This window comes from Convolutriloba macropyga, chromosome 12 (assembly GCF_964194025.1).
Source record: "Convolutriloba macropyga chromosome 12, txConMacr16.3, whole genome shotgun sequence".
NCBI classification, from domain to species: domain Eukaryota; kingdom Metazoa; phylum Xenacoelomorpha; order Acoela; family Convolutidae; genus Convolutriloba; species Convolutriloba macropyga.
In genome coordinates, this window is record NC_134479.1 from 13837376 (window position 1) to 13850071 (window position 12696).

Consider the following 12696-nt stretch of genomic DNA (forward strand, 5'->3'; position numbering starts at 1 on the left):
TAAATAACCAAGCATGATCATCTGAGTCTTTTCAAAAGTAAAACTGGAACAGCTACTGTTTTTTCAACTACTTTCTGATTATACTATTTTGAAGAAAAGGTAAATTTCATCAGGTCAAAGAATTGCTCTAAACGAATTAAATTTTCAACCCATACTACCAGAAAAACGACGTTCAACTGCAAATCAACGAGAATGATCATTTTAGCGTTACTATAGAAAATCGGTACACCACCAGTTTTGATGTCCTTTCCACCTACTTCAAAAAAATTTTTGTCGGGTTAAGGAAGCTTTCAAAGAGAACTATATTGTAGCCTCCGACTAACAATAATATTTATACTACAAATTTGTAAGTTTTATCACTCTAGATTCAATAGAAAAAAGTACATATCCTATTTTTTATTACTTCTCAGCTTGTTTTATTTGCAGTAAAGATGAATTTGATTGCGTCAAGGAGACTCCCAAAGTGAATTTTGTGGAAATTCAGAATTCCATTAAATCCTAGACTGCGAAAAGCCAGTAATGGTAACTTTGGCGCTACTAGAAATACTTTGGTATTTCTTCTGTTTTCGATCTCATTTCCATCATCTTATTTTGGAAAAAAAAAAACAAATTTGATCGGTTCAAGAAAATATTCAGAGTGAACCGCGACTAAAAAAAATTTTACACTGCAAATCTTCAAGACAAATCACTCTTGATTCGGTGAAAAAAACGACACATATGATATCAAATTTCTCAATTTCTTCCGCGCAATTTTTTGATATAGAAAAGTTTGATTGCTTCAAGTAAATGCTCAAAGTAAATTTCTCCGGAAGTCCAAACTTCCGTTTACTTTATTTTGAAAACGGATAGTTTTGAATAGGCCACGAAAACGCTCAATATGGACTATATTGTAATGCCAGACTACCGATAAAAGTTATCAAGACATCAAGAAAGATCACTTTAGTTTTACAAGAAAGCCATTGGCACATCACCTGTTTTGATATTTTTCCGCTTATTTTATTCTGAAAAACAAAGGAATTTAATTGAGTCAAGAAAATGCTCAAGGAAAACCATAAGGAAATCCCACAGACTAACAATAATATACACTGCAAATCGTCAAAATTGACCACTCTAGCTTTACTAAAAACCAAAATTATTTTTTACTTGCACCATATTGTAATCCTAGACTACCTAAAAAAGTTAGACAGCAAACCATCAAGAATGAGCACTTAAGCTTCACAAAAAATGGTAATCTTTCTGAAAATGTAGTAAAACATAGAGCAGATTATGAATAATATAGAATGTAAATCACGACAAATGATCACGCTGGTTCTTATATCTGTTTTGATCTCTTTTCAGTTTTTTTGTTAAAACAGTAAACTTTGATTGAGTCAAAGATTTGTTTAAAGTCCATCATAGTGTAAGCTGGACTACCATTAAAATCCAAACTTTATTTCCTCATGAAGGGCCACTCTAGTTTTACTACAAAAAAACTGGTACGTCTCCTGTATTTTTCTCTCTTCGTTTTTGCTTATTGTAATTTATAATCTTATAATTCTGAGTCCTAATTTTCAGCTGGTCGAAAAATTGATGAAAGTGAACCATTTCGTAAGCTCACACTACCAATAAAAATAGACTGTATATGATGAAGAATCATAACCAAAGCTCTACTAAAACTCACGTTTTCGATCTCTGCGCTTATTATTGTTCAAAATTAAAAAAAAATTTTGCTGATTATAATTTATGATTCTGAAAAGAAAGATTTCTCATCGGGCCAGTGAGTTTTAAAAGTAAACTGCAATGTGAGCACATATGACTATAAATGTATAGACTGCAAGAAGCCAAGTGTGATTACTCTAGCCTTACTAGAGAAAAATTTGGTACATCTTTTGCATTTTTAAAAACTTCTTTCGCTTAATCTTTTTTGAAACATGGAGAGACTTGATTCAGCCAAGAACAGGCTCAAAATGAAGCGTACTCTTCTAATCCTAGAGTAAAAAAATGTTTAGAGTGCAAATCAACGAAAATTGGTAGTCTAGCTGTCTGTCTCTTACAATTATTTCATTTTGAAAAGTAGAGAATTTTGATCCAGTCAAGAAACGTTTAAAGCGAGCCAGATTGTAATCCCACTTTATCAATTATAATTAGACTTCAAAAAATCGTGAATCATCACACTTGCTTTACTGGAAAAAAAATGGCCCATCTCTATTTTTTTATCTCTTTTTCGCAGATTTTATTGTAAAAAGCAGAAAATGTTTAAGACTAACCCTATTGTAATCCCAGGCTAACAACAAAGTTTAGACTGGAATTTGTCAAGAATGATTACTCTAACTTACTGCAAAATAGTTGGTACATCTTCACTTTTTGATCGCTTTACCTCTTATTTTAGTTCGAAAAAAGTTTAAAAAGTTTTATCGAGTTTTTTGAAGTCCAGAACATTGTAACAGCAGACTACAAATAACAACTAAATTATAATTGCAAACTGCCAAGAATGATCAATCTAGCTCTACTAAAAATGGCACATAATTTGAAAAAACTTATCTGGTCAGGGAGTCGAAACACTTTTTGAAACCAGGCTACTAAAAATATGTGGACTAATAATTATTGCTCTATCTTTACTAAAAAAGTTTGTATGTCTCCTCTTTTTGATCCCTATTCCCCCTCATTTTGTTTCCAGATCAGAGTTGTTCAATGTGAACCATATGAAACAGAAGACAGCTAGTAAAATGAAGACAAAAATGAATTACTAATTAAATGTTTTTTTTTGTTTATTTTTGTCAAAAACCGTGTTCTTACCGTGTTCAAGCGTAATCCTAATATCTTCAAAAAATCTAAATTCGCCACTGCCTGTGCTAGTCCTCCCAAATAGGAGCTTCTTAATTCAACTACAGGAAATTTTCCAGTACTCTTTTAAGCAACTATGTGTATGTTTCCTGACTTTTCTTTGTTGTGGAAAGAACTCACTGTGCCGACTTTTGCTGTGCTTGAGCCCAAAATATTCAGCTACAAAAAAAAATTTTGGAGCTAATTTATGTAAATTTGCTATATTCGGAGAAATCTTACAGAGCCAGTTTTTATTGAGCTCGTTCCCACTTCATCTAAAGTCATTGTGTAATTTTTCCACTGCCAGTCGCAACCCCTGAATGAAACAGGAGGAGGTTAAGAATAATAGATTATGCGGGAAAATTCTCAATAATTGGTTCTCAAAAATGAACTAGACCTTATTTGCCTACAATAATTTAACTAGTTATACGTATCCTTGTTACATTTGATTCTTAGTATAGTGCTACTGTATCGAAAAAAAAGCAAACCAGAGAAAAGAATAGAAGATGTTTTTAGAAAAGTTAGAGTGACCATCGTTACGAACTAACAGTCTAGATATTGATGGTAGTCTGGGACTACAGTATAGTTCAACTCAAGAAATTTCTTGAATCGTCGTTTTTGAAAATAAAGAGGTATAGTTTTTCAATTGCTTTCAGTCTCGAGCGTCCAGTTATCAGTTGTGATTAGACAATGGAACGTTTGGAACATACTCTGGTCAGGTAATTTTGCGTTCGTCACTTCTTCTGATCAGCCTAAATTGTACTCAAAAGCCACCACTTAATAGCCTAGTGTGCGCTCGAATCTGCCTCCTCTGATCAAACTAGTTTGCGCTCGAATCCGGATCTAGGAAATGTAAGAAAAAAATGGGGAAAATCGAGGCAATTGCCAAGAAATTCGGGAAAGATACCGGGAATTGAAGCTGTCAGAAACTTCAATTGTTCTATTAATTTACATTAATTTACATTACAAATTAATTCAATCAATCAATCTTCGTCAACAACGTTTTAATGAGGACGAAGGTTAGTGCCTTGAGTTTGCAATCAAATATGAGTTCAATGATCTCGCAAGGAATCATACAGTCACTATGAAATTAGATTGTTTGATGTTGACTAAGTTGAAAACATCTTGAAACATTAAATACAATAAACTCCACACTTTTCCAATAAAACGCATTTATGCTGTCACTTGATCCTCATGAAACTATGCGAATGAACAATGAGCAGAGTATTTGAAATAACCCAATCGTCCATTTGTTGGCTTTTAGATAACAGACTACCTTGTTCACAGAATTGCGCGATCCGTCTTCATATGGTATCTCCATGTAGTCGGATCCTTCGTTCGGCCAATAATCTATGCTTCCATAGTCATATTGGCCGAACTCATCCTGAAACAATTGCATCTTTTATTCAGTAAACAGTTTTCAACAGGCAGTTTAAAGGGCGACATTTATTATTTCCAAACTCCAAAATCAGTTTGCAATGAAAAACAATCAGATCGCGTGATAATGAAACCTAATCCAGAAGACCGGACAAAACCGATATACCGAATATATTTCTTGTTCGCTTTCAAAATCGAACAAAAAATATTGTCCGTATGCTTGCAAAAGTTAAAATTGTCGGCACGTTCTGTGCGGAACGCCATAAACTATGTTCGGTTTTTAAGTAAGCAATGTAAGGAATGTCAGCATTGGTGAATTTCAGTCGTAGGAAGTCGTCTGTTTGCTTGATTTTTATCGGAACTTTGTTTACAATGTAGCCAAATATCATAATTTTATGTTCTCGTCGCAAGTGTTTCAAACATACCGCCTTCAAACAAACTCATTGATAGATATAAAACTTTTTGATTCACATTTCCTCGTTAGGTTGTTGTTGACCTTAAATGTACAAAAATAAATCTTCTGTTTTTTGCTTTTAAAAAGGTGACAGCCCAAATGAATTTTGATGGAGATTCAATTGAACCAATCGGATTTACCGATTTTTGATATGAATGGAAGACAACCAGTACTAAACCGTTTTGTCATTATTTCTATTTCAAAGGTGTGGATTCGAACATACCGAGTAAATATCATCAAAAACGTTTATAGAGGTTTATAAAAAAACCTTCAATCTTTCACAAGAAAGATCAAACAAATGGACACCAAGTATGCATCCTGCTTCAAAAAAGGGGTTTCAAAGAAACTTTTTTGCCTGTTCGTCCCTTTTTCAAGTAATGTGAATTTTTTTGATAACGTTTTTGGAACACAATTGAAAAAAGCTCTCTGTGTACCAAAACTAAAGAAAGTTTAAAATATTATTTTGAAAAAATCTGTTTTCGCGAAAGTGTTTTTGTTTACCAAATTTTAAAAAGAATGAGGGGGCAAAACAACAAGTTTTGGTCATTTTCTGAGAACCGTCTTCAAAGTGGTCGAAAGTTCTTGTCATTATTTTACCAATTGTAATTAGTTCAAAACTGATTTGAGAAATACAGGGAAATGTGTGCAGTATTTACTGCGTACAGTCTTCCAGCCCAGAAAAATTGATCGAAATACTGGTAGCAGACTTACCAGTGACCGAACCGTAGAACCGATTGACTTGCAATAGACAAGGTAAAGTGCCACGCTACCAGACTCGTAACTACATTTTTCTATCTAGGAAGTAGGATATCATTCATTTGGTTATAGTGATTCAAAAGTACAAGTCAAGTCAATCACTGAATCCCCATTTAAATGTAGTAATGTTTTCAGTGTGAGCCATCCAATAGTTTAAGCATTAGTAGGATGTAGAGCAAGGCCCGATAAAAGAAATATAACATATTCGGCTGCGTTGTGCAAACGATATTTATGCACCTTCTAGTAAGGTGGGGGAAAGGAAAAAGATCCCAATGTAGATACACCCTCTCTGGTTCATCGTGACCAGATAGCCTCAGCAGAAGACAAATGGAGAATATATGTGAAGATCGAAATCAATTATACGGATAAAAGAAGAATTACATGTAGAATGGTAACCTAACAGAAAAAGTTAGCCCAAATTGCGCTCCAATTTTTGTGACCTTTTCATACGTCATCAAGTTTGTTTATAAGAAAAACCGTCTTTATCAGTCACGGTTTAATTGCGGCAGCACGAATTGTTCTAAGATAACCAAACTCAATATGAAACATCTCTGTGCGAAGAAAAACTGAAGAGCTGCGCGCAACGAAATTGTGCGGAACGAAACTGAAGCGAAACAAAACTCTGCAAAAAGAAACTGAAGCGAAACGAAACTGTGTGGAACGAAACTGAAGCGAAACAAACTTTGCGAAAAGAAACTGCAGCGAAACAAAACTGAGCGAAACAAAACTGTGCGAAACGAAACTGTGAGGAGAGAAACTGAAGCGAAAAAAAAAATTCCGTGGAGCGAAACTGAAGCGAAACGAAACCGTGTGAAACAAAACTGAAGCCAAACGAAACTGTGCGGAAAAAAACTGAAGCAAAACGAAACTGTCTGTAGCGAACCTGAAGCGAAACGAAACTGTGCTAAACAAAACTGAAGCAAAACGAAACTGTGTGGAACGAAATTGAAGCGAAACGAAACTGTGTGGAAAGAAACTGAAGAAAAACGAAACTGTGTGGAGCAAAACTGAAGCAAAACGGAACTGTGGAGAAAAAACCTGAAGCGAAACGAAACTGCGTAATAAAACTGAAGCGAAACAAAACTGTGCAAAACAATACTGTGCGAAACGAAACTGTGTGATGTGAAATTGACGCGAAACGAAACTGTGCGGAAAGAAACTGAAGCAAAACGAAACTGTCTGGAGCAAACCTGAAGCGAAACGAAACTATGCGAAACAAAACTGAAGCAAAACGAAACTGTGTGGACGAAATTGAAGCGAAAAGAAACTGTGTGGAAAGAAACTGAAAAGAAACGAAACTATGTGGAACGAAACTGAAAGGAAAAGAAATTGTGCGGAAAGAAATTGAAGCGAATCGAAACTGTGTGGAGCAAAAATGAAGCGAAACGGAACTGTGGGGAAAAACCTGAAGCGAAACGAAACTGCGTAAAGAAACTGAAGCGAAACAAAACTGCACAAAACAATACTGTGTAAACGAAAATGTGTGAAGTGAAATTGGCTAGAAACAAAACTGTTAGGAACGAAAATGAATCGAATAGAATCTGTGTGGAACGAAACTGAAGCGAAACGAAACTCTGCAAAAAGAAACTGAAGCGAAACGAAACTGAAGCGAAACGAAACTGTGTGGAACGAAACTGAAGCGAAACAAACTTTGCGAAAAGAAACTGAAGCGAAACAAAACTGTGCGAAACGAAACTGTGCGAAACGAAACTGTGCGGAGAGAAACTGAAGCAAAAAAAACTCGTGTAGCTAACTGAAGCGAAGCGAAACCGTGTGGAACGAAACTGAAGCCAAACGAAACTGTGCGGAGGAAAGTGAAGCGAAACGGAACTGTCTGGAGCGAACCTGTAGCGAAACGAAACTTTGCGAAACAAAACTGAAGCAAAACGAAACTGTGTGGAAAGAAACTGAAGCGAAACAAAACTGTGTGGAGCAGCACTGAAGGGAAAGGGAACTGTGGGGAATAAACCTGAAGCAAAACGAAACTGCGTAAAGAAACTGAAAAGAAACAAAACTGTGGAAAACAATACTGTGCGAAACGAAACTGTGTGAAGTGAAATTGACGCGAAACGAAACTGTGTGGAAAGAAACTGAATCAAAACGAAACTGTCTGGAGCGAACCTGAAGCGAAACGAGACTGTGCGAAACAAAACTGAAGCAAAACGAAACTGTGTGGAAAGAAGTTGAAGCGAAACGAAACTGTGTGGAAAGGAACAGAAGCGAAACGAAACGGTGTGGAACGAAACTGAAAGGAAAAGAAACTGTGCGGAAAGAAATTGAAGCGAATCGAAACTGTGCGGAAAGACACTGAAGCGAAACCAAACTGTGTGAAGCAAAACTGAAGCGAAAAGGAACTGTGGGGAAAAACGTGAAGCGAAACAAAACTGCGTAAAGCAACTGAAGCCGAAAAAAACTGTGCGAAACAAAACTGTGCGAAACGAAACTGTGCGAAGCGAAATTGAAGCGAAACGAAACTATGGGGAACAAAAATTCAGCGAAACAAATTTTTGTGGAACGAAACTGAAGCGGATAAAAATTGTCTGGAACAGAACTGAAGCAAAACGAAACTGAAGCGAAGAGAAACTATGTGGAACGAAACTGAAGCGAAAGGTAACTTTGCGGAGAGATGCTGAAGCAAAACAGAACTGTGTGGAACGAAAATGAAGCGAAACGAAACTGTGCGGAAAGAAAATGAAGCAAAATTAAACTGTGCAGAAAAAAACTGAAGCGAATTGAAACTGTGCGGAAAGAAACTGAAGCGAACCTAAACGTTGTGGAACGAAACCGAAGCGAAAAGAAACTGCGAAACAAAATTGATGCAAAACTAAACTGTGTAGAACGAAACTGAAGCGAAACAAAACTATGTAGAACAAAACTGAAGCAAAACGAAACTTTGTGGAACGAAACTGAGGCGAAACGAAACTGTGCGGAAAGAAACTGAAGCGCAAAGAAACTGCATGGAACGAAACTGAAGCGAAACAAAACTGTGCGAAGCGAAGTTTAAGCGAAACGAAATTATAAAGAACAAACACTGTTTGGAACGAAACTGATGCGGTACGAAACCGTGCGAAACGAAACTGAAGCGAAACGATAATGCGTGAAACGAAACTGAAGCGAAACGAAACTGTGAGGAACAAAAATGAATCGAAACGAAACTGTGTGGAACGAAACTGAAGCGAAACAAAACCTTGAGAAAAAAACTGAAACGAAAAAAACTGTGCGAAACAAAACTGTGCGAAACGAAACTGTGCGAAGCGAAATTGAAGCGAAACGAAACTATGGAGAACAAAAATTCAGCGAAGCAAATTTTTGTGGAACGAAACTGAAGCGGAAAAAAATTGTGTGGAACAGAACTGAAGCAAAACGAAACTGAAGCGAAGAGAAACTATGTGGAACGAAACTGAAGCGAAAGGAAACTTTGCGGAGAGATGCTGAAGCAAAAAAAAACTGTGTGGAACGAAAATGAAGCAAAACGAAACTGTGCGGAAAGAAAATGAAGCGAAATGAAACCGTGCAGAAAAAAACTGAAGCGAATCGAAACTGTGCGGAAAGAAACTGAAGCGAACCTAAACTGTGTGGAACGAAACCGAAGCGAAAAGAAACTGTGCGAAACAAAATTGATGCGAAACTAAACTGTGTAGAACGAAACTGAAGCGAAACGAAACTATGTGGAACAAAACTGAAGCAAAACGACACTTTGTGGAACGAAACTGATGCGAAACGAAACTGTGCGGAAAGAAACTGAAGCGCAAAGGAACTGCTTGGAACGAAACTGAAGCGAAACAAAACTGTGCGAAGCGAAGTTTAAGCGAAACGAAATTATAAAGAACAAAAACTGTTTGGAGCGAAACTGAAGCGGTACGAAACCGTGCGAAACGAAACTGAAGCGAAACGATAATGCGTGAAACGAAACTGAAGCGAAACGAAACCGTGTGGAACGAAACTGAAGCCAAACAAAACTGTGCGGAAAGAAAATGAAGCAAAACGAAACTGTGTGGAACAAAACTGAAACGAAACGAAACTTTGTGGATCGAAACTGAAGCGAAAGGAAACTGTGGAACGAAACTGAAGCGAAACGATACTTTGTGGAACGAAACTGAAGCGAAACGGAACTGTGCGGAAAGAAATTGAACCGAAACGATAATGAGTTGAACGAAACTGAAGCGAAACGAAACTGTGTGGAACGCAAATTAAGCGAAACGAAACATTGCGCAAAGAAACTGAAGCGAAACGAAACTGTGCGAATGCGAAACGGAACTGTGCGAAACGAAACTTAAGCGAAATGAAATTGTGTGGAACGATACTGAATTGAAACGAAAGTGTGCGGAAAAAAACTGAAGCTAATCGAAATCATATAGAACGAAACTGAAGCGGAACGAAATTGTGTGGAAAAAAACAGAAACGAAACCAAACGGTGCGAAACGAAACTAAAGCGAAACAAAATTGTGCGAAGCGAAATTTAAGCGAAACGAATTTATGAAGAACGAAAACTGTGTGGAACAAAACTGAAGCGGAAAGAAACCGTGCGAAACGAAACTGAAGCGAAACGATGATGAGTGGAACGAAACTGAAGCGACACGAAACTGTGTGGAACGAAACTGAAGCAAAACAAAACCTTGAGAAAAAACTGAAACGAAAAAAACTGTGCGAAACAAAACTGTGCGAAACGAAACTGTGCGAAGCGAAATTGAAGCGAAACGAAATTATGGAGATCAAAAATTCAGCGACGCAAATTTTTGTGGAACGAAACTGAAGCGGAAAAAAATTGTTTGGAACAGAACTGAAGCAAAACGAAACTGAAGCGAAGAGAAACTATGTGGAACGAAACTGAAGCGAAAGGAAACTTTGCGGAGAGATGCTGAAGCAAAACAAAACTGTGTGGAACGAAAATGAAGCAAAACGAAACTGTGCTGAAAGAAAATGAAGCGAAATGAAACTGTGCAGAAAAAAACTGAAGCGAATCGAAACTGTGCGGAAAGAAACTGAAGCGAACCTAAACTGTGTGGAACGAAACCGAAGCGAAAAGAAACTGTGTTAAACAAAATTGATGCGAAACTAAACTGTGTAGAACGAAACTGAAGCGAAACGAAACTATGTGGAACAAAACTGAAGCAAAACGACACTTTGTGGAACGAAACTGAAGCGAAACGAAACTGTGCGGAAAGAAACTGAAGCGCAAAGGAACTGCTTGGAACGAAACTGAAGCGAAATAAAACTGTGCGAAGCGAAGTTTAAGCGAAACAAAATTATAAAGAACAAAAACTGTTTGGAACGAAACTGAAGCGAAACGAAACCGTGTGGAACGAAACTGAAGCCAAACAAAACTGTGCGGAAAGAAAATGAAGCAAAACGAAACTGTGTGGAACAAAACTGAAACGAAACGAAACTTTGTGGATCGAAACTGAAGCGAAAGGAAACTGTGGAACAAAACTGAAGCGAAACGATACTTTGTGGAACGAAACTGAAGCGAAACGGAACTGTGCGGAAAGAAATTGAACCGAAACGATAATGAGTTGAACGAAACTGAAGCGAAACGAAACTGTGCGAATGCGAAACGGAACTGTGCGAAACGAAACTTAAGCGAAATGAAATTGTGTGGAACGAAACTGAATTGAAACGAAAGTGTGCGGAAAAAAACTGAAGCTAATCGAAATCATATAGAACGAAACTGAAGCGGAACGAAATTGTGTGGAAAAAAAACTGAAACGAAACCAAACGGTGCGAAACGAAACTAAAGCGAAACAAAATTGTGCGAAGCGAAATTTAAGCGAAACGAAATTATGAAGAACGAAAACTGTGTGGAACAAAACTGAAGCGGAAAGAAACCGTGCGAAACGAAACTGAAGCGAAACGATGATGCGTAGAACGAAACTGAAGCGACACGAAACTGTGTGGAACGAAACTTAAGCAAAACGAAACATTGCGCAAAGAAACTGAAGCGAAACGAAACTGTGCAAAACGAAACTGTGCAAAACGAAACTGAGGGGAACGAAACTGAAATGAAACGAAAGTGTGCGGAAAAAAACTGAAGCTAATTGAAATTGTTTAGAACGAAACTGAAGCGGAACAAAATTGTGTGGAAAAAAACAAACGAAACCAAACGGTGTGGAACGAAACTAAAGCGAAACAAAACTGTGCGAAGCGAAGCTTAAGCGAAAGGAAATTATGAAGAACGAAAACTCTGTGGAACGAAATTGAAGCGAAACGAAACTGTGCAGAAACTGAAGTGGAACAAAACTGTGCAAAACGAAACTTTGGGAACGAAACTGAAGCAAAACGAAATTGTGCAGAAAGAAACTGAAGCGAAAGGAAACTGTGTGGAACGAAATTGAAGCGAATTGGAATTGTGTGAAAAAGAACTAAAACGAAACGGAACTCTGCGAAACAAAACTGAAGCGAAAAGAAACTGTGTAGAACGAAACTGAAATGAAACGAAAGTGTGCGGAAAAAAACTGAGGCTAACCGAAATGGTATGGAACGAAACTGAAGCGGAACGAAATTGTGTGGAAAAAAACTGAAACGAAACCAAACGGTGTGGAACGACACTAAAGCGAAACAAAACTGTGCGAAAAGAAACTGAAGCAAAACGAAACTGTGCGAAACGGAACTGTGCGAAACGAAACTAAAGCAAAACGAATTTGTCTAGAACGAAACTGAAGCGAAACGAAACTGTGCGAAACGAAACTAAACCAAAACGAATTTGTCTAGAACGAAACTGAAGCGAAACGAAACTGTGTGGAACGAAACTGTGCGAAACGGAACTGTGCGAAACGAAACTAAAGCAAAACGAATTTTTCTAGAACGAAACTGAAGCGAAACGAAACTGGGTGGAACGAAACTGAGGCGAAACGAAACTGTGTGGAACGAAACTGAAGCGAAACGAAACTGCGAAAGAAAACTGAAGCAAAACGAAAATGTCTAGAACGAAACTGAAGCGAAACGAAACTGTGTGGAACGAAACTGAAGCGAAACGAAACTCTTTGGAACAAAACTTAAGCAAAACGAAACTGTGCGGAAAGAAACTGAAGCGCAAAGAAACTGTGTGGATCGAAACTGAAGCGAAACAAAACTGTGCGAAGCAAAGTTTAAGCGAAACGAAACTATGAAGAATGAAAACTGTGTGGATTGAAACTGAATCAAATCAAAACTGTGCGGAAACAAATTGAAGCTTAACGAAACTGTGTGAAGCGAAACTGAAGCGAAACGAAACTGCGTGGAAAGAAATTGAAGCAAAAGGAAACTGTGCGAAACGAAACTGATGCGAAACTAAACTGTCTGGAAAGAAACTGAAACGAAACGAAACTGTG

The 12696-nt window shown here is 37.4% G+C and overlaps 1 protein-coding gene across 1 annotated transcript in view; it reads right to left on the reverse strand.

Moving 5' to 3' along the window:
* Nucleotides 1-3759: 3759 nt before the first annotated feature.
* The window catches only part of LOC142350983 (uncharacterized), a 32659-nt gene continuing 23722 nt past the window's right edge, over nt 3760-12696 (reverse strand). Inside the window, exon 2 of the mRNA XM_075403015.1 lies at nt 3760-4186. Within this exon, the coding sequence (XP_075259130.1) occupies nt 3995-4186 (192 nt within the window). The 3' untranslated portion in view covers nt 3760-3994. The remainder of the gene's footprint in view (nt 4187-12696) is intronic.